This window comes from Dysidea avara, chromosome 1, assembly GCF_963678975.1.
Source record: "Dysidea avara chromosome 1, odDysAvar1.4, whole genome shotgun sequence".
Taxonomy (NCBI): domain Eukaryota; kingdom Metazoa; phylum Porifera; class Demospongiae; order Dictyoceratida; family Dysideidae; genus Dysidea; species Dysidea avara.
In genome coordinates, this window is record NC_089272.1 from 17,110,267 (window position 1) to 17,132,359 (window position 22,093).

Here is a 22,093-nt window from a genome sequence, read left to right on the forward strand (position 1 = left end):
GTGACCCAGCAAGACACTTATTTTTTACTGCAAAAGATCGAGATACTCTAATAGAGCAGTCAGGGATTCCAATAGAGCAGTCACACTACTCTTAACTCTAATATTAGCACACTAATAAAATGTTTCTAACTATAGCTAGTTTTGTCCTTGATTATATAGCTGTTTAGATCATAACTGTTACTAATGCTTCTGTAACCAAAGTAATTTCAGTAGCATTAACTACTAGCCCATGCAGATGGGCCATAGCTTTAACTTTATAATTCAAATGTAGTCCTCTAATGATTAGTCTAGTAACTTCAAATTCCTTATCACTGAACACTACAGGGGTATGGAAAGCCGGCAACATTCGGTGAGCTTAATTAAACTTAAACTTTTCCATAACTAAATTAGATTGGCAAGTAGAAACCCTTATAGTTTAAACATTCCCAGATGATCACTAAAAAACACTAGTCTGGAGCACTCAATGACTCAAAACTTTGACAGTTACTTTAATTTCTCAAGGTTTACTGAATAGAAGGCTGGAAACGCATAGCTAGTGGGCTAAGACTTCACATTTGAATGAAGAATTTCTGTTGTGAAAACAGAAGTTAAATTTCATTTTGGATCATGATCATTTGAACAACTTAGCTATAAGTCATAGTAATACTTTCCTGACATAGCTAATGAGACATTTATTTCACTTGGAAAGCATAAGTAACTACATGAGCAAAACATTTCCTATAGTATAGCTATTCTAAATAAATAAATAAATAAATATACTTAAATGCTATACATCAGTGTATAGCTAGCCATGATCCATCAACAACTTTCCTAGTGCATTTTTTGCCGAAGCACAACTACTTATGTTGTTGGTTAAGTTTGACTAAAAACAAAATCAACATGAATTTGCTAAATTGAGCAAATAGTAATACCATACAGTATATTGTCACAGTAGAATCTATAGTCCTGAAGTCCTGATCATCCGCCCGCCCGCATCCATTTGTAGGCTTGGGAGTGACCAGAAACTAAGGTATGACTTGGAGTGGCCTAAAGTGCAAAATTATTAGAAAAATATGGGAACTGAGGTAAAAATATTGAGCATAATAGGTAAATATTGAGCATTAATCTAAGCATAATAGGTAAATTTTTGAGCAGTGCAGCATAGCATAATAGGTAAAATAATGAGCATAATCGGAGGGTCCCTAATAAGTGGCCTAACTGTTTTCATAGTTCTTTCTATGTGAGACTTCTCAATTCATTATTGTAACTGAAATAAAAGTTATTATACAGATCACTTTAAGAATGGGTTGAGGGTATTATGATATGCTGTAGATAAAACAAGAATACATACACATGTTTACAAAGGTGCAAATTATATTGTAGTTATGCATAGTATAACTTTAGTTACTACAGCATAATTATCACAAAAACAAGTGTGGTTACCTAATACAAGAAAACTACTGTATAAGATAATGTCCAAATGCACGTGTAAGTTCCAACTAACTACGCATATATAATAAACAATGTGCTGCTGGTTTCTATCTAATTATATAGTGTGCATGCATTATGTCACAATAAACATGCATGTACATATCAAATGCATTTTTAAGCAGAACTAGAGCTGAATAGTTTGCTTAATGCAATTTTTGCTTCTCGGAACTGTACTACATAGAGTAAATTGATGCCATTTCCAAAGCCAAAAAATGCAGTAGCTACCTGGGTAATCACAAAGGAGGAGACCAGACTATCATGAAGTGCATCTCTAAATCTATCACATTCTTCCCTGTAGCCTCCAGCTGAACACAGAGTAAAATCTGTTAGGTGTTTAGAGGAATTGTCAAAGCTGTGCGAAACAAAGGTAAAAAATATCAGTAATGAGACCACTGTTACACAATAGTATGAGAAAAGTATTATCAGTTTTGTCTGCGGAGTTGAGCAATTGATAAACTTTAAAGTTGTGGAAGATCCCTTTTTTGATAATCTATCATCTTGTAGTACATTTCTATGCTGAGAATAGAAATTAAAGACATATATGACAAAATGCACATGAATTCTTGAACGCAAGTAAAGTGACATACACAGAAACATGTAAATAGTGACTACTATAACTTTCAAAGAGTAATAAAAGATTCAAGCTTAAACATATTATCACATTGTGACATCGATGAATTAGTTACTTACTTCACTGTTTAATGCTGTACTTAAGTCCTATTGTTAATAAAGGTATGGCTTAAAGCTGAAAGTGATATTCCTATGGTTACCTTTGTTCACTGTTTTACTTTATCAGAATTTTTTTTACAAAAGTTAGGTGTGACTTACAGACTGTAATACTAAGCTATAGTATGTACAAGTTGAGCTGAATCCTGAAAAACAGATAAAAATTAAAAGTGGATTTTTTTCAAGAGTTAACATTTCAGCCAGCCAGATGATTAGTGGTAACAGCAAAGGTGTCAACAACAGACATGTCCATTACAAGTTCGGGAAAGGGCTGTAATAGACACTGTGCTTATATGGCTTTCCCATAGGAAATGTATTGTGAAAATTTTGATTGGCAGTAAATATTATGTCAGACATTTGAACAAAAGGATTTTGAAATACTTTTAGCGGGTCAAGCAGTACTACAAATGAACCAAATTTCAAGATCGTGTGTAGTTGTATCCATGAGTTATTAAATGTTTTTGAGGATTCAGCTCAATGTGTACATACTATAGCATAAATAATCTACACTTTTGGACTGTGAAACTTTATGGTCCATACCAGGTTTACTAGGAGTAGACCAAGGCATAGTCCTTGGTTGGTCCTAATGGTTTTATTGTATCTAAATATTATTTTATACAAAAGATATCAATTGTATTGTTTGCAGATGATCGTATATTTTATAGAATAATCAATAGTAGAGAAGGCACCATCAGGCTCCAACAATATATTATAAATTAATTCTAACAGATAGTATGATTTTAACAAAAAGTTTTCTCTGAAAATTATAAGCGCATGCACTTAACAACCCGATTTTACAATATGATAGCCAGCACTAGTGATGGAGTAATTCTAAATTACGTTTTTACATGTTTGGCTCCTTAATGGCCAGATGGCTTTTATATATAATTATATATATATATGCGTGACCAGGCCTGCGAAAACAGGGCATGTGGGCACATACTACATCCAGTCATGCTAGTCTTGTTATTTGCATTCTTTATATTATTTGCATTTACATTCTTTAACTTGCATATTAAATGCTTACTAAGAGCTAAAAATTGCATTGCCATAGCATAAAGAGTATGAGTGCTGAAAGTTTGAAAAGGTAGGCAAAAATCATGTGCCCACATGCTCTATTTTTGCAGGCTCAGTCACATATATATGTGACTGGATTTTGGAAAATCGATCCAAATTGCACATTAGGCCAGGAAAATTCGGTTAATTGTTTCTCATCCCCGCCTACATCCCCCTTTTTACCCCACCACTTCTAATTTTATTATTACTATTATCAATAATGCACACATGTATTTTGATGCTAAGAAAGCTGGGTATCATTTTAAATGTTTTGTACCTAGAGCTGTAACACTTAACCGGTTAACCAATTAATCAACCAGTTATTATTATAAATTCAGTTATTGGTTATTTTTTCTCATAACCGGAAAACTGATCCCTAATATTTTCACTCAAAAATGTATGGTTTGGGAACTCTTTTCATTCTTCAACATTGATATCATAGGGTTCAGCTTTACGTATAGTGACTTGTTACATATTAGTTTGACCACTACAAGTATAATCAACTATAAATTTAAGGTGCAAGTGGCTTAAAATTAAGTCCAGCATAAAAATTAGAGAAAATTTTGTTAAGTTCAGTTAACTGGATATCCAGCAGTTATGATTTGCTCAGTAACCAGTTATGATATTCTGTCCAGATTCATAGCTCTACTTGCACTGCAGAAACGGTGGTAAAACGTAAGTAGCGTAAGGGACCGATTATCGAATGAGGTTTGTACTTTACTTCAAAAATAGCTCCAGGAAAGTAGTATCGACCTAGAATTTTCACCAGGAGGGTAGCGCCTTTCTCATAGAACAATTATCTCATGTAAGTTTGAGCAAATGTTTCCGATTAGTATCTGAGTTATGAACGGATTTCTGCATTTCATAAATGATAAGACGAACCATTGAATGACCTAGGTTATTACTCTTTTCACCACCTTTCATGACCAGTAACATAAGTGTGATTAGCCTCAGAAGCATCCAGACTTCCTACCATAGTTGTTGCTATCTCTCTTTATGGCACGCATCTAGTAGTTGCCATGAGTATTTGACTTTAGGGCATGCAACAAGTAGTATTTGAGTTAGGGTTAGGGTTTACCTTTGGTTTCGTCTTCACCTTTAGAGTTAGGTTCTTCTTACTATATTGATAAACTGGAATCAGTTCAACGAGGGCTGTGTGAAGGATTACTGCCCCACTAGTAGTGTAACAGAGATAATAAATAAACTTAAATAGAGCAGACTAAACCATCGCCAAGTTACTATTAGGCTACAAATGATGTACAAGATTATTTACCAAACCGTAGATCTAAAACTACCTGATTATATTATGTTTTACCATGGAATTACCAGTAACTGTCCCAACACTGGCACTCATCTAGTAGTTGCCGTGAGTATACGACTTTAGGGCGCGCGTCTAGTATTTTCCATGAGTAGTCGACTTTAGGGCATGCAACAAGTAGTATTATAGAGTTAGGGTTTACCTTTGGTTTCTTCTTCACATTTAGGGTTAGGTTCTTCTTACCATAAAGCGCAATATTGATAAACTGGAATCAGTTCAACAAAAGCTGCAAGATTTGCAATGAATAAGGATTGCTGCTCTACAAGTACACTGTGAAAAAATAGGGATATAAGATGGTATTCCAGTGGCTTATTGAATACAAAAAGCTTGGTATAACCTGTAGTATACTAATAATCCCACATAAGGCTTTAGTTAATGTGTTAAACATACTAAAACCATACATGTGATGGTATAGTGTGGGCATTATATTAGATATAAGCTATTTTAGGTAATGTGGTAAATAAACTGAAACCATATATGCAATAGTATAGCATGCATTATACTAAAGTATAAGTTGAGTATAATACAGGATTTATATTAAGGCTTATTTGTATTCAATAAGCCACTGGAAATACCATATTATATCCCACCTTTTTCACAGTGGTAGTGTAACAGAGATAACAAATAAACCTAAATGGAGTAGACTAAACTATCACAAAGATACTATAGGCTACAAATGATGTACAAGATTATTTACCAAATCGTAGATCTAAACTACCTGATTATATTAATTACGTTTAAATATGGAATTACCAGAGGTCATGACTACAAACTGACAGTATCACCTTCGAGGATGGATTCATAAAAGTTTATTTACTTTCCATCTACTATAATATTACGGAACAAACTGCCCAATGAAACTGTCAACGCTACTACAATCCCATCCACAACAGCTAATAGCTGTAAAAAAAGTGCGTGTCCAAGTAAAGCAGAGTTAACTATGACAAAAAATAGTGATATACCATAGTGCAGCAATGTGTGAAGTATGCAAGTTGTGAATATTAATCAGATAGTACAATTGTAAAGTATTTATGAGAACGAAGTGATGCTGCTATTTTTTTAAGTTCTGCGAGCATCTTCATAAAATTTGATTCTCAATTAAGCAAAGTGTATAGATTCTCTGATAGCAATAAATAGTTTGAACAAATTTCCTTTTTTCATAGCATTGCCGTATAGTGTATACAGGTGTATACAGGAAAGGCAGCCAACTCAAACCATTTATTGCTATCAGAGAATCTAATCTATCAAAAGCCTTTCAAGTGAAAAGCTCTCAAGTATAGTCTAAAATCTCTCAAATACCTAAGTCACTCAAGTAAAATCTCTAAAGTAGAATCTTGCAAGTAGTCAAAAATCTCTAAGCTCTCAAGCAGTTTGAGTAACTAAAGTCTTGTAAGTACTTGAAAGTCTCACTATCAGTCGAAAGTAAAATATCTCGAGTTGTCCAAAATCTCTCAAGGAGACTCAATTTAAGCAGCAAGCATTTATAGCTAGTGTAATAGCAGCAGTAGCAATAGCATCTAGTAGTACAAACAGTAGCTAGTAAATTATTATAATAATTAATGTACATGCCTCAATTATGAGGAATATCGTACATGTGTATCATGCATAATTATTTAGTTAATATAGCTAGTTAGGAATGTACTGTAAATATAGTAGCAGTAAGCTGTAGTTAGTAATAGCATGCAGTATATACAATATAGCTAGCTAGTAGCAGTAAAGGCAGTAAGCAGTGTAGTAAGAGTAGTATAGTAGCAGTAGCAGCTATAGTATAGTAGATCTAGCAGAGTAGTTAGTTCTGTGACGCGTAGTGGCTAGCAAGCCCTGCCACTTTCATAGCAGCAGTAGCTAGCTAGTCGCATTATGTGACTGGATTTCATATAACAAGGCTTCCACACACAAAATCAAACTTACGTTTTTACCAGAATGGATTGCTGGTCTAACACACTATCACATTCCACATTGTACTTCCTTCAGGACTGGCAAGTCTGGTTTCTGTAGCAGCTTTCTTCTGGCCTTGTCAAAGCCACGAGTGGGAGATTGGCGCCATTAAATGGCCATGGCTTTGTGATAATGGTGTGTGGTGAGTTGGGACTTCACAGAGAGCTCGCCAATAGTGTTCTCAGTCAATTTGGAGAGATTTGAGGGCCATGGAGGGTCATGGAGGGCCCAAACTTGGCCTCTGGATTCCATTTGTCTTCTTACTTCATTTTATACCCCTATATTAAGCCCACTCACCACCCTCCACCCTCCCATCCACCCACCCACCCTACCACCCACCCACCCTACCACCCACCCACCCTACCACCCACCCACCCTACCACCCACCCACCCTACCACCCTACCACCCACCCTACCACCCACCCACCCTACCACCCACCCACCCTACCACCCACCCACCCTACCACCCACCCACCCTACCACCCACCCACCCTACCACCCACCCACCCTACCACCCACCCACCCTACCACCCACCCACCCTACCACCCACCCACCCTCTCATTGATAGCTAGTAAATTTATTCACCCACTCAGTGATAGCTAGTGAATAGATGAATAATTGGTGCAAATTTTGTTTGCACAGCTGTAGGCACTGGGAAGTTATTACACAATGATTACTTAAAATCGTCATATCTGCAAACGAAGTTTTGTGCGTCGAAGCCTTGTTTTGTAAAATTCGTCACATATAAACACGGGTGTTGAACATGTAGCTATAAACAAACTGAGAAACTGGCAGGGAAACATAAATAACTAGCGCCTTTGTAGGGGAAACGTGCATCCCTAGTGATATGTGTGTGGGAAAACACAGATCCCTAGTGATGTGTGCGGGGAAACACGATACTCGGGGAAACACATACACTGTGACACCGGAACAATGGATCTTATCCGCAATGACATCAAAGTGCAAAATGGCAGCCGATAGTGTGGACACTTTTGCATAGAGGGTATTGGGAGAGATAGCTATTCGCTATGTTAATTTTCACATACTGCAGCAAGGGGCAAGGTGAGGCATGCATACTTAGTAAAAAGACAAATGTGTGTGGTTTTTCGTCGATACCGAAACTCAAGTCTGGTTTTGTCAGGGGGACTATTGCGCATCGCCACATCGTGCTAACTAACCTCTTACCTTTATTATCCAATAGTTATATGTCGTGAAATCTGCAAACAAATCTCATTTTAGTGATTACATATGAAGTGACCACACTAAACACAGCTGTTTTATCAATTATGATGTCATTGCAGAGAAGGTTCACAGTTATTTTTCTGGCATAGATCACGTGATCTTTTAACACCAGGACATGGCCACCACCAACTCAGGATAAAAGTAGGAAGTCTATTTGAGTCATTTTCAGTCTTAGAAGAAGAGATCAAGAAGTACCAAAAGCACCACTATGTTCAGTTTTACACCAGAGATAGCAGGAAGATTAAGACAGCCAAGCAGATAGCGCCTAACAGAAGTTTTAATGCCGACTTCATATATTACAAAGTAACCTATTGCTGTGTTGAGGGTGGGAAGGATTATAAAAGTCAAAGCAAGAGACCATCCCAGCCAATAGGCCTTTTCATTTTTGGCCTTAAAATATGCAATTACTTTAATTGATGATGACGCAAGCGCTGAAGTACATTTTTCCATAAAATACTCCAACCTCCATAGGCGCCTGTACATTTTTGGGTTTTTTTAAAAATTGCCAGTTGCAAAATCATACCATATGTTTCTAAACATTGTACACAGATAAATAGACAGAAGCCTAATCTACCCGTTAGTGGTAGTCTGGTGTTGATAGAGCGAATCGTGACGATAACTGTCTAACGTTTATCCTGTGTCTGTATTGAATTGAAATGAGGTATAAACAAATACTACTGTTTACGCTATTGACGAAGTGAAGCATTGTGTAGTCTAAGCCAAATTGATTTTATTAGCTATATTTGTTGTTGGCTACAATGTGGAATCAGCTTTGCTTTGTCTAAGTATGGCCTCGAGTAGTATATGGCTTAGCTAGTACGATAAAGAGTAAACAAAATCTGTGGTTCAAGATAGCACACAATGCTTACCTTTGACAAATAGTTTGTTGTGGCTACTGCATGGCTTTGTACTGGCTTCTGTTTTCTGCTTGTAATGCCATCACTAGGACTTGTGTCTTACAACTCACAATGATTTCATGTGCTGCACACATTCATATACTAGTTGCATTTATAAAATGGCATACACATATACAGGTCAACAATGCCTTCTACTTGTTTGATCTGTAAGTGTACTGCTAAAGGTGGTGTGTTAATGCATCGGATTCCATCTGAAACAGAGTATCCTATAGTCCGGCAAAATTGGCTGATTTCCTTAAATCTCACAGAAGACGATGTGTGAGATCATCACAGAATCTGTAGTCATCATTTTCCGAATGGTGATACAACACAGGTGCCTTCTCTCTTCCTAGGAGAGTGATTTAAATCTCCAAAGAAGCCATCTTCACAAAGAAACAAGACATCTCTTAAAAGAAAACAATCATCCTTTTTGTATGAACCAGCAATGAAGCAGCTAAATATATCAACAATTGATACACAAGAAGGTATTGATGAGACTCCAATTGGTGAAACACTGTTTACTGACTATTCTGTTCATGAATTACCATCTGAGACACCTGATAGTTTTGACGAACCCTGCTACTGTACTACCACCATGGTACCTAAACCTACTGAAGATATAGCACAAGACAGAGATAGTGGTCTAATTCATGCTGCTCTTATAACACGAATTGAGTTTTTAGAAGCTCAGAACAAGTCATTAATAAAACAATTAGGATCATCGAATAGAATATTTCGGCTCTCAGATATTGAGCACAACGACATTTTAGCAAAATTTTACACAGGATTTTCATCGTATGAAGTCCTTTTGTTGTTTTTTGAGTTTCGTGGACCAGCTGTATACAATTTGCAATATTGGGGAAGCGAATCAGTGATCAAGCATTACAAAAAGAAACTAGATTCACTTAACCAGTTGTTTCTTACTTTAATTAAGCTTCGTCTTGATCTTAAGGAAAGGGATTTAGCTGACCGATTCGGTATTTCTGTTAGTTCTGTTTCCAAATATTTCATAACATGGGTATGTTTTTATATCACTATCTGACTGAAATAGAGTGGCTGCCAGCAGTATCCCAAGTGAAAGGTACTCTACCACATGCATTTAAGGAGAAATATCCCAGTATGTATGCCATCATAGATGCTAGTGAGTTTTTCCTTGAAACACCAGGTGATTTGCAGCTGCAGTCTTCTACTTGGAGCAACTATAAACATCATGACACAGCCAAGCTGCTTGTTGCATGTACACCTAATTGAGCCATTTGTTACATATCTCCACTGTATGTTGGGTCAATATCTGATGTTGAGTTAACATGTGTGTCGGGACTACTACCCAAGCTCCCAAAGAATGAAGGTGTCTCTATTATGGCTGATAGAGGCTTTACTGTTTGTGATCGACTCCATGATATAAGGGTGGAGCTAAACATTCCTCCTTTCCTTGATGGCCAGAAACAGCTGCCACCAAGCAAAGTTCAAGAAGGTCGCACCATAGCGTCTGTACGTATTCATGTGGAGAGAGCTATTGGCAGAATCAAAACATTTAAAATATTGAGAAGTCCTTTGCCATTGTCTATGGCACGCTTAGCAAATCAAATTGTTATTGTGTGTGCTTTGCTTGTCAATTTCCAGCCTGTTTTGATTCCTAAGTTGACAATGGAAGAATCTGATGTTGATGATTATCTGGACTCCTATTACGAAAGTGACAACATGATGGTGACAATGAAGAAAGTGACTTTGACTGATTTCATTAACATATTGATGTAATATTATATTTAGTACATATCACGTACACCTGATAACATACATATTGTTATACGTATCAAAACTGTACAAATTCAAGCAGGCAAAATACATAATGTGATAACTTTATTACTACATTCATTTGTATTAAAGTTTTTAATCTATAAAGGTTTTATTTTCTTTACCTTCTAACAGGGAAAATCTAGAACTACTGAGCATTTTGTAATAAAATGGCTTTATTGTGATGTACGCAAGTCATGAACTTTCATACCAAGTAATTGTATAGGTGACACAATCTCAGGTGCCAAACAATTATCAAAAAGTCTACCAACTTAGGCAATAATTCACTCTGCCGAAAGCCCCGGGCAAACACGATCCTTTCAACAGATATGCCCTTTGTCGTATAAACTACAAAGTCACACCATGTTCTCTCTGTAATTGCTAGTTGACCTTGTACTTGGCAGTAATAAGGATGATTCCTTTTAAGTTTAACTGTTTGATTACCATTTGGTTGGTTTTCAAGCTCACAGTAAAAGTCCCTATTGAGGCTAGCTTCAACTGGCAACTATGGACATTTGATCTCCACTAGTCCAAATGGCTCTGAAGAACTTGGGTCATAAACATATCCATCAGGTGATGCATCTAAAAAATGGATGACTCTCTGAAATTACAAAGCCAGCGCTTGAGGTAATCAAGTTGGTGTTACCCCTGTCTTTATGGTAATTTGTGTCTTTTTCAAGAACAAAAGTTTCATGTGCCTTTCCCCAGTCTGTTGCAGCACAGTTGAATGGCTTTGGATCAATTATGCGTAATACTAAATGATGTGGATGAGTACTTGGCAGACGCTTAAAAATCTCTCCAAAAAATGATGCTATGATCCTGTACTTTCATACAGAATACCAGAACAGAGAACAAGACTGATCCTTCGTCTCTTTTTCAACTTTAAGTATTTCTGATGCAGGAAGTTTCAATGACTCTTTAAAAGCTTGTATGTTTTCAAGCAGCTGTTCCTGGGTAATAATTGTTGGTGCTTCTACAGAAGCGTCATCTGCCCATACTTTAGTAGATGCATCAAACAAAAGTGATACTCCAAGGTTTCGTCAAGCACTCAAAATTTTTGAGTACGACTGGGAAATGCGATACCGAAAGTATGGATACCATCAATATGATACAATTTAAAGTGAGTATTGATACTTGATCCCGATACTGGCTCACATGATCAATTAGTAAGATGTAATGACAAGTGACAGCTATGTTGAACATCTTTAGATTGCACTTTACTGCTTGATTAAGCTACCTAAAGTACTGTTTGTACTTATGGCTAGCAAAAAAGTTGTTGCATACCAATATACCTTCATTTCAGCAATTTTGAGCCACATTCGTACCGCATCAATACTTAGCAAGAAAGTATTGAATATCAGATCGAATCAAAAATCCTAGTATCACCCAGTTCTAATTTTGAGCAGTCAAATTTCCCACGAGTGGGGCAACTTTTAAGGTCAAATTGATCAAATCCCCCACATACTCCCTGGGGGGTGTAGTGGGACGTAATATTGATACTTGATAGGTGCATAAATCATAGGCCTCCAAATAGACCTACCTAGCTAAGTGTGTTTCCCATCCACCACTAGCTAGGTGCAGGCTGGTTGTAGGCACCGGCCGATTATGCCGGCATAATTTAAAGCATAATAGGTGACCAAAAGCATCAAGCATAATGCCAGCATAATAGGGACGATGTTTGAAAAATTAATTAATGTGCAATACGCGCGTCTGAAAGAAAGCAAATATTCACTGCCAATGGTATTATTAGTGCATTTTATAATCGAAAACATGTTTAAACCGTTTCTTTGTTGGTCATTCTCACTTTGCAGAAATAAGATCGAGATACTCTAATAGAGCAGTCAGGAAAGGCTGATATACTCTAATAAAACAGTCACTTCTAGAGCATAATCTTGATTTTGAAAGCATAATTTTGAGCATAATAGGCTAAATTTTTGAGCAATGCTCAAAAGCATAATAGGTAAAATTTCGGGCATAATAGGCCGGTGCCTAGCTGGTTGTCATTTTGGGCTACCAAAGTGCAAATTGCAAATTCAAAGTGCAAATTTTGATAAAGCAGTAGTTTGCTTCGTGTACAGGTAAACACCTCATGTAGTTTTTGCTACTCTCCCTACTAGTGAACCTCCTGTCATATCATCCAATTCTGACGCCTACAAAGAACACAACAAGATTGCGAGTTGTATACGATGCATCAGTGAAGGCTAAGAAGGGGGTTAAGAGTCTCAATGAATGTCTTTATCGTGGACCAGGACTTTTACCAGATTTATGTGGTATCCTGTTTCGGCTGAGACTTTATCTGATACTGATGCTTGTGGATATTGAGAAAGCGTTCTTGCAGGTTGGTATTCAAGAATTAGACCATGATGTTACAAGATTTCTTTGGTTTAAGGAGCTAAGTGATACTTCAGTAAGTGATGGTAGCCTTGATATGTACAGATTTTGTCGTGTGCCGTTTGGAATTGTTTGCAGTCCTTTCTTGTTAGCAGGAACAATTAAGTTCCATCTTAAACAGTTTGGAGGTGCAGTTGCTCAATTGATCAATAACAACATTTATGTCGATAACGTGATGTTAGGTGCTAATTCAGTTGAACAGGCACACAAGATTTATTTTGAATCAAAGAGAATTTTTCAGAAAGCATCTACGAATCTAAGAGAATGGATGTAAAACTCTTCAGAATTTATGAATTTGTTGCCTGACTCAGAGCAAACCGTAGGTAATGTGGTAAGAGCCTTTGGAATTCTTTGGAATCGTCGAGATGATATTTTACAGATCAGAGATGTTGATCTTAATGAGCAATGGATAGTAACTACAAAACGAGAAGTACTCAAAGTTATTGCTGGAATCTTTGATCCGTTGGGCCTAGTCACTCCTGTGACATTTCATGGTAAGATATTCATTCAAGAGTTATGGAAGGAAGATATGACATGGGATGGCCATTGTCAGAGACATTGCCCCAGAGATGGAGAGGTATTGTACACAAATTGAGATCACTCTCCACATTGAAGATACCATGTTTTGTTGGCAGTATCAAGGATTCCATTTGTTGTGAGCTTGTGGTGTTTTGTGATGCATCCAAGAAGGCTCATCCTACAGCTGTTTACCTTTGTATACAGTATCAGGATTTTGTTCGAGTTAGTCTTATTTTCTTGAAGATGAATTGGTACCAGTCGAATCAGGAAAAGGAAATTCCAAGAAAGAAATTACACTACCATGCTTAGAGTTGTTGGCTGTGATTATTGGTATGAGAGCTGCTAACTTTGTGGTTAAAGAGTTACATATTCCATATACTATTTGGAAAGATTCTACTTGCGTTTTGTTTTGGCTGAGGACTGATAAACCACTTTCTCTGTTTGTGGAGAATAGAGTTAAGGAAATACAGAAGCAAGACGATTTATTTTGTTATGTGCCATCAGCTCAGAACCCAGCTGATCTACCCACTAGGGGACTGACAGCTAGTGAACTCCAGCAGTTGAAGCTTTGGTGGAATGGCCCTGAGTGGCTTACATCTTTACAAGATAATTGGCCAAAGTGGAATCCTCCACAAAGTGTTACAATGGAGGAGCAATCAGAAGTTAAAATGCCTAAAGTGTTATATGAGGTATCTTCTGTAGTGCATCATGAGGAGATTCAGAAACAGCCAGTATGTCAAATAGATGAAGCACATTACTCCTCGCTGAGAAAGCTTCTCAGAATAACTTGCTATTGTTTGAAGTTTGTTAAGAGAAAGGTGTGGGATGTTTTGTCTACTTCCCACAAAGAAATGATTTCAAGGAAACACATCTTAATGGGCAAAGTGTTCAACTCATTATCTGATGCACAATCAGTACATTCAGTGGATGTTAAGTTAGCAATGTTATTATGGGTGTACAGTGTTCAACAGTACAGATTTCGGGATGTTTTATTGGCTATTAGAGGGAAGTCATCTTATTGTTTGATACAACAACTTAGTCTTAAGGTGGATGAATTTAGATTATTAAGATGTCATGGAAAATTTCTTAATGCAGACATAACAAAAGATGCCAAATATCCAAAATTACTTCCCTGACGAGAACACTTGATGAAGCTACTGATAACTGAAGTGCATTTGCGATTGATTCATGCAGGCGTGGCCCACACATTGGCACAGATACGTGAAGAATATTGGATCCCTCAAGGGAGAGTTGAGGTAAAGAGTGTTTTGTCTAAGTGTGTAGTGTGCCGGAAGCAAGAGGGACCTTCCTTTCAGCTACTGTCTATGCCTCCTTGGCCAACGGAGAGAGTTTCACGCTCCTCTCCCTTTCAGTTTGTTGGTCTGGATTACATGGGACCGATTTATGTGAGGCATGAGTCTGAATTGAGAAAAACATGGATTTGTCTATTTACATGTCTTACTGTAAGAGCCATACATTTGGAATGGGTGTTAGATCTAACAGCTATTCAGTTTCTTGGCTGTTTTAGAAGATTTGTTTCATGAAGAGGAAAGCCAGATTTGGTGATATTGGACAATGCTTCGCAGTTTAAGCTCGTGAGCTACAGTTGTGAATCAACTTTGGAGAAGAACATTTAATGATAAGGCAGTGTTGGACTACATGTCTGTGGAAGGTATTAAGTGGAGCTTCACTACTGCTCTTGCTCCTTGGCAGGGGGGATACTGTGAGAGGTTGGTCGGTTTGGTCAAAAGGTGTTTAAGAAAATTTATGGGCCAACAACATTTTTCGTTGGATCAACTGATCACGTTAATGACCGAGATTGAAGCTGTTCTTAATTCAAGACCACTTACTTATGTTTATGAAGACATAGCTTCGGGTTTTACACTCACTCCTTCACATTTCTTGGTGACCAATCAGAAGCTTGGTCTTCGTAATACAGGTGATGTTGATTATCAAGAAGATGAGGACTTTCTACCTAGTGTGGATTCTGCCACAAAATTGATTGAACTTTGGAAGAAAAGACAGAAGCGTCTTGACTTATTTTGGAAAGTGTGGCAAGAAGAATATTTATTGAGCCTTAGAAAAAGACTTCCTTTGGAACATAAACTTTCTCGATCACAATCTCTGAGGTGTGAACCTAAGGTTGGAAATACAGTTATTGTGAAGGATGGAAATGTACCAAGAAGTGTTTGGAAACTTGGAAAAATTCTACGATTAATACCCAGCAGAGATTCAAGAATTAGATCAGCTGAGATACAATTAGGACAATCTGTTATTTCCAGACCAATTAATCATTTGTATCCATTGGAGTTGCTGACTTCCTCATTGTCTGAAAGCTGTACTAATAAGGACTCACCAGAGATAACTGATGCTTATCCAAGAAGGAAAAAAGACACTAAGGAGAGAGTTGTTGAAGATGATCTTAACAGAAGTGATGATGGGAATGGTAAAAGACGTAGGAAAGCATCATTGAGAGCTCAACGTGCCATATATGACTATCTGAATGACGAATGCAGCACTGTTCTATTTTGCTTCCCCCGGGAGTATTGAAGTGATTATCAACCATTTTTAATTGACATAATAATATTCAAGCTGGACGTGTATTTTGATTGTGTCATTGTATTGAATTTATATAATTATAATGCTCACGTGAATTATGTGTATAAAAGGCTGTACATTGATATTAATTTTGTCCTGACAATAAGATATCAGTCTATGAACAGTGAACTTTTGTCTTGTCCTTCGTGACATGAACAGTGCTAGTCTTCATCCAACACCATGGAGTTGCACAGCAGCACACAGCCATCTCCTTGTTGGCCAGAGCTCCATTACGGCCCAAGACTGCTCGTACAGCATGCCACTGGGCTTTGAAAAAAGCAGCCAGCAGAAGCAGAGCAGTTAGCCCAGGCTGGTTGTGACAGTGATATCTGATAATGTGTTCATGTAGTATTGAGTTTGTGACAAAAAATCAACCTGCTTTTGTGGGCAATAAGACCTGTTTTGCCAGACTGAGTCACATATATTGTATGTATGCATGCATGTGTGACCTAACTTTACAAATCTATCCAAGCCTTAGTATCACATGTCAAACAAAATCAAACTAACTCCACCACTGGATAGATACACTGATTTTAAGCCTTAGTATCATTCCAGCCATACAAGAGCCATCATTTCTGGGTGTTATGGCAAGATCAAACAGTAATTTCTAGTCTTAATAAGGACCTTACTTGACCTGAATCACTATTGCACTATTTGATGGGCATGCAGTTACATTATAGGCCAAATATATCTGTGTTGATTCTGCTGGACATTAGCTATTAAGAAGCAAGCAAAACCCTGTAGTCTTGTGTCTGAATTAACTTCAGTCACGTTCCCCATATTTGAAGTGTATCTGTTGCCTGCTCAACCACCCTCTAACCCTTTTTAAGCACTTGTAAAACTACTTTGCTCATCCAACTCATCAAATCTTTATCTTACTTGGTGGGAAGCTATAATACAAGCAGCTGCAAGTGCTGGGAACAGTGGCTGCATGTGAATATCACATAATGTGTGATATGTACCAGTTTCCAAAATCCTGTCACGTAGCACCAACACAAAGGAGAAGTTTTAGGTTGACACTATATTATAAATAATAGCTTCAATGCAGCATTTTAAAGGTGATTATATTTACTTTTAGGATGCTCTAGGCTCCTGTTTCATCATAATTGTGTTTTCTAATGTTGTAGAAACTATTTGATCATTATCCCCAGCAGAGGTGACTAGGTGTCACCTTGCAAGATGAAGCAATCACCATGGTAGTAGAACTAAAAGCAAACAAGAAATTGGTGCAACATCATGTATCAGCAAAGAGTGGTCACGTGGTGCTACTGAAGGATATACATAATTTAGCCAATCGTTCACAAGCAGCGACAGATAGAAGCAAAAATTTAGAAGCTGCAGTGCAAGAGTTGAAAAGGGTGCCAGGCTTGTAAATGTACAATTTGATTAACTTGGTGAAATTTATTAACTGTTTTTGCATCATAGGTGCAGTAATTGAAGTCACTGTGGATGGTGACAATGTGCTTTCAGGAATTCATTTTCAAGACACCTATATAGTTGGAAATTACAAGCGATTTCCAGATATGTTGTTCATGGCAAAGCAGTTTAACTAAGCTTCAATCATTGAATTTGGTATATTATAAGCATCATCATCTGATTTTGAATAAAATGTGATATGATGATTATGATTATTGGAAGCTCGATTGGAAGAAAATAGAAGCTCTGATGATAATAAAGTTAGTGTTGAGTCAGTACAACTAGTGAATATCTAGACATTGAAAATAATGAAGTCCCTGCAGGTCTGCAGTGAGACTGGGGTTAATATCAAACTATAAAATGTTTCAAAAAGATCGAGATTCTCTAATAGTAGAGATTTCCAACTAAATTAAATAATTAACATTCCATACATTCATTGGTATGACAAATATTGTGCATTTTTTCAGGGTCATTTTAGTGTAAATCCCACCTCAATCAGTGGTTCCTATCAAAAGATAAAAGGAAAAGAAGTTGACAGTGTGATGATTTTTGTGTACAGCATTTTCAGTGCTTTCTATGTATATTGCATGGCACCAAACACAATATTCAGAGTATCATAAATCTAGATAGGAAACTAATAACGACATAAAATTTTCACCACATATCTATTTTATGAAGAACAGCATATGACCTAAGTAAAACCTCTCAAAAGTGACCACTTCTTTGTAGACTGACCACTCAGAATATTACATGAATAAAGCAAGTGATTCACAGAGAAAACTGTGTGTACTGTGTAATACTAAGTATACACTGGTACCTAATGCATTTTCAGGGATAACTAACTAGAAAAATCAGTAATATTTTATAACATGGCAAGTACTGGCATCACAAGTCACAATTAACACATACTTCGGAAACATGACAATCAGATAACACAATGTAAGAGCAACATTATTTTTAAAATAGATTTCTTTGGACACTACTCAGCTTTATTTGTCACATTGTACACACTAAGGATGATAATTATTATATAACACAATGACATCACTGTACTACAAAGAGAAATTATAAATAGTTTCTGATCAAAATTACAATTACTGAAGCTGCTATAAAATGGATCAAAACAGCAGTAAATACACCAGAATATAACAACAGGTAAGTGTGAAGCCATGTAAGGTTGGTATCACATGCCAGTCTCCACTTTTGAAAAGATTATGCTCAACCTTGAACCTTATTTTGCAATTCCGCACAAGACAACAAACTGCTCACCTTCAAACTATACTTGCATAGATGCAGGGGGATGCCTTGAAGCCCAGGGTGATTGTAATGCTGAATTCTGAGTAGTGCTAGATGGCGATTTACCTTTAAAAGGGCCATATTTCCATCGTAATCCAACATCAATCGTCCTCCAATCAAAAAACACATGGCAAAATCGAAATCAGCGTATACGGTTTGCCCAGAACCACTTTCTTCGTCCTCATCAGCAGCAGATTCACGCGGAAACACTCGGAAACTTCGGCTATCACAGGTGCCACATTCTTCCAATTAGAATTACGTACGCAATTATTTGTATGGGCTCCCTATGGGGATTTTTATTTCTCAAACTTTGATTTGCTGTATTTCAATAAATACCGCATGGATTTTAATCCAGTAAAGTGCATTACAAAGTACGAAGCATTGGCTACCATTTACTGGAACGGCAGCTTGTGAAACATTTACTAAAGGTGTATAATTTAAGTAGCAAAAATATGTGTGAAAAATTGGTAGGTTGGAAATCGCTACTAATAGAACAGTCAAACACTCTAATAGAATAGCACATGCAACAAAGAGAATGAAAAATATTAAGTGTTTATCCCAGTAGGCTAATATGTTTTTGGCATGGTGCTGGAAATGCAAGTAACTCATATATTATACTGAACAGTTGCTGTCCTTTTAATATCAATTGCTACAACTCGGAAGATCAATCAGAAAGCATGCATAATGTTTATACATAATTATTTACATACAAAACTACAAAGATATAGACGAAAAACCTCTATAGCTTCTGAGGGACTATAGATATTCCCTGACCTCTGCCTTAATATGCCTACTAACTCTGGAATACATCCCAATTTCAAGCTATCGTTATTATTTGTATGCTGTAGTTAAAGTTACACTTCTCCTGTCACATGAAGAACTTCTCTGCACAAAGAAAAGACACAAAATAAAAGCATAATGCATTTCTGAAAAGCATAAAAACAAGCATAATAGGCAGAAAATTGGGGAAATGCCAAAAAGCATAATAGACAAATTTTGGAGCATAATAGACTCAAGCCTAGCTGTGATGGTAGGTTATTGATAAAATTTTAATAACAACAATTCAGGTGAATTTGGTGCCAAGACCAAGCAGCGCCAAATTCACCTGAATTGTCTTTATTAAAATTTTTACCATTAACCTACCATTGCAGTCATTTCTTGGCTGCCACCTTGGATTTCACATCTTTTTTCACCATGGCCTTTTTAGGGGCCGCACCATTTTTTTACAGCTTGGTTGTTTTTGATTAGATATCACTTCTTATTGTATTTGTATACTGCAAAGGCTGGCTTTGGGGCTTTTTAACCTGTCTGTTTTACTCTTTACCACAGGAAGAAGAAAAGAACTTAAAGAAGATTTTTAATACTTCAACTATTTTTGATTTTATTAGTAATTATACAAATTATATACATATATTTATTACATGCCAATTATTCTCCACAGGATAATTTCTTTGCAGCTGATCTCTCTACTGGGTGACTTGAAATGTAGCTGATTGTAGCTGAACTCTCTACAAGGTGACTTGTTTCTAGCTCATCTCTCTATAAGGTGGTTTGTTTGTAGCTGAACTCTCTGCAAGGTAATTTGATCGTAGCTGAGCTTTGTACAGGCTTCTTTCTAGCTAATCTCTATATAGGGTAACTTTTTTGTAGCTGAACACTTTACAGAGTGGGTTCTTTGGAGTTGAACTCTCTACAAGGTGACTTCTTCTAGCTGATCTCTCTGCTGGATGACTTGTATCTAGCTGAACCCTCCATAGGGTGATCTGTTTTTTGCTGCTGAACTCTTTACAGGGTGATTTGTTTGTAGCTGATCTCTCTACAGGGTAACTTGACTATCTACAGGGTGATCTGCTTGTAGCTGAACTCCCTACATTATGTATAATTTCAAGCTGTACAGTGTTTGTTGTAGCTGAACTCTCTACAGGGTGATATGTTTGTAGCTGAATTCTCTACAGGGTGATTTGTTTGCAGCATACAGGGTGATTTTTAAATAAAATTTAATGAACTCTCTACAGGATGAGTTGATTGTAACTGAACTCTCTACAAGGTGACTTCTTCTAGCTAATCTCTCTACAGGGTTACTTGTTTCCAGCTGCTCTCTCTACTGGGTGATTTGTTTCAAGCTGAATTCTTTCTAGAGTGATCTTTTCATAGCTGAACTCTCTACAGGGTGATCTTTTCGTAGCTGAACTCTATCTATTTGGAGCTGAGTTTTCTACAGGATGACTTGTTTATAGTTGATCCCTCTATAGGGTGACTTGTTTCTAGCTGAACCCTGTACAGGATGGTTCCTTTGTAGCTGAACTCTCTACAGGGTGGTTTATTTGTAACTGAGCTCTCTACAAGGTGACATCTTATAGCTGATCTCTGCAACTTGTTTCTAGCTAATCTCTCTACAAGGTGATTTGGTTGTAGCTGAACTTCCTTACGGTTTGTAGCTGAACTCTATACAAGGTGATTTGTTTGTAGTTGAGATCCCTGCTCGGTGATTTGTTTGTATCCAAACTCTCTACAGGGTTACTTTTTTGTAGCTGAACTCTCTACAGGGTGATTTTTGAAGCTGAACCCTCTGCAGGGTGTGATTTGTTAGTAGCTGAACTCTTTAAAGGGTAGCTTTTTTGTGTCTGAACTCATTACAAGGTGACTTCTTCTAGCTGATCTCTCTATAGGGTGACTTGTTTGTAGTTTGTTTCCTCTCCAGGGTGATCTGTTTATAGCTGAACTCTCCACAGGGTAGATTTTTGTAGCTGAAGTATTTACAAAATGACTTCTTCTAGCTGATCTCTCAACAGCATGACTTGTTTCTACTTGAACTCTCTACATGGTGATCTGTTTGTAGCTGAGCTCTCTACAGGGTGACTTGTTTCTAGCTGATCTCTCTATAGGGTGACTTTTTTTCTAGCAGAACTCTGTACAGGATAGTTTCATTGTAGCTGAACTCTCTACAGGGTGGTTTATTATTTGTAGCTGAACTCTCTACAAGGTGACTTCTTTTAGTTGATCTCTGTAACTTGTTTCTCTCTACAGGGTGATTTGGTTGTAGCTGAAATCTCTACAGGGTGATTTGATTGTAGCTGAACTCTCTATGAAGTGATTTGTTTGTAGTCAAAATCTCTACACGGTGATTTGTTTGTAGCTGAACTATCTACAGGGTAGTTTCTTGTATAGCTGAACTCCCTACAAGGTAACTTCTTCTAGCTGATCTCTCTACAGAGTGAATAATTTCTAGCTGAACTCTCTACAGGGTGATTTGTTTGTAGCTGAACTCACTGCAGGGTGATTTGTTTATAGCTGAACTCTGTACAAGGTGACCTCTTCTAGCTGTGAACTCTCTCTTGTTTCTAGCTATCTCTCTATGGAGTAAATTGTTTGTATAGCTGAATTCTTTACAGGGTGGTTTTTGGTTGCTGAATTCTCTACACGGTGACTTGT

The 22,093-nt window shown here is 37.2% G+C and overlaps 1 protein-coding gene across 3 annotated transcripts in view; it reads right to left on the minus strand.

Annotated features, from left to right (window-relative positions):
* Window positions 1–1,279: 1,279 nt before the first annotated feature.
* LOC136258102 (uncharacterized) overlaps window positions 1,280–22,093 on the minus strand; it is a 139,514-nt gene continuing 118,700 nt past the window's right edge. For all 3 annotated transcript variants that reach the window (XM_066051413.1, XM_066051407.1, XM_066051420.1), the window contains one exon: window positions 1,280–1,986. In XM_066051413.1, the coding sequence (XP_065907485.1) occupies window positions 1,585–1,986 (402 nt within the window). In that variant the 3' untranslated portion in view covers window positions 1,280–1,584. The remainder of the gene's footprint in view (window positions 1,987–22,093) is intronic.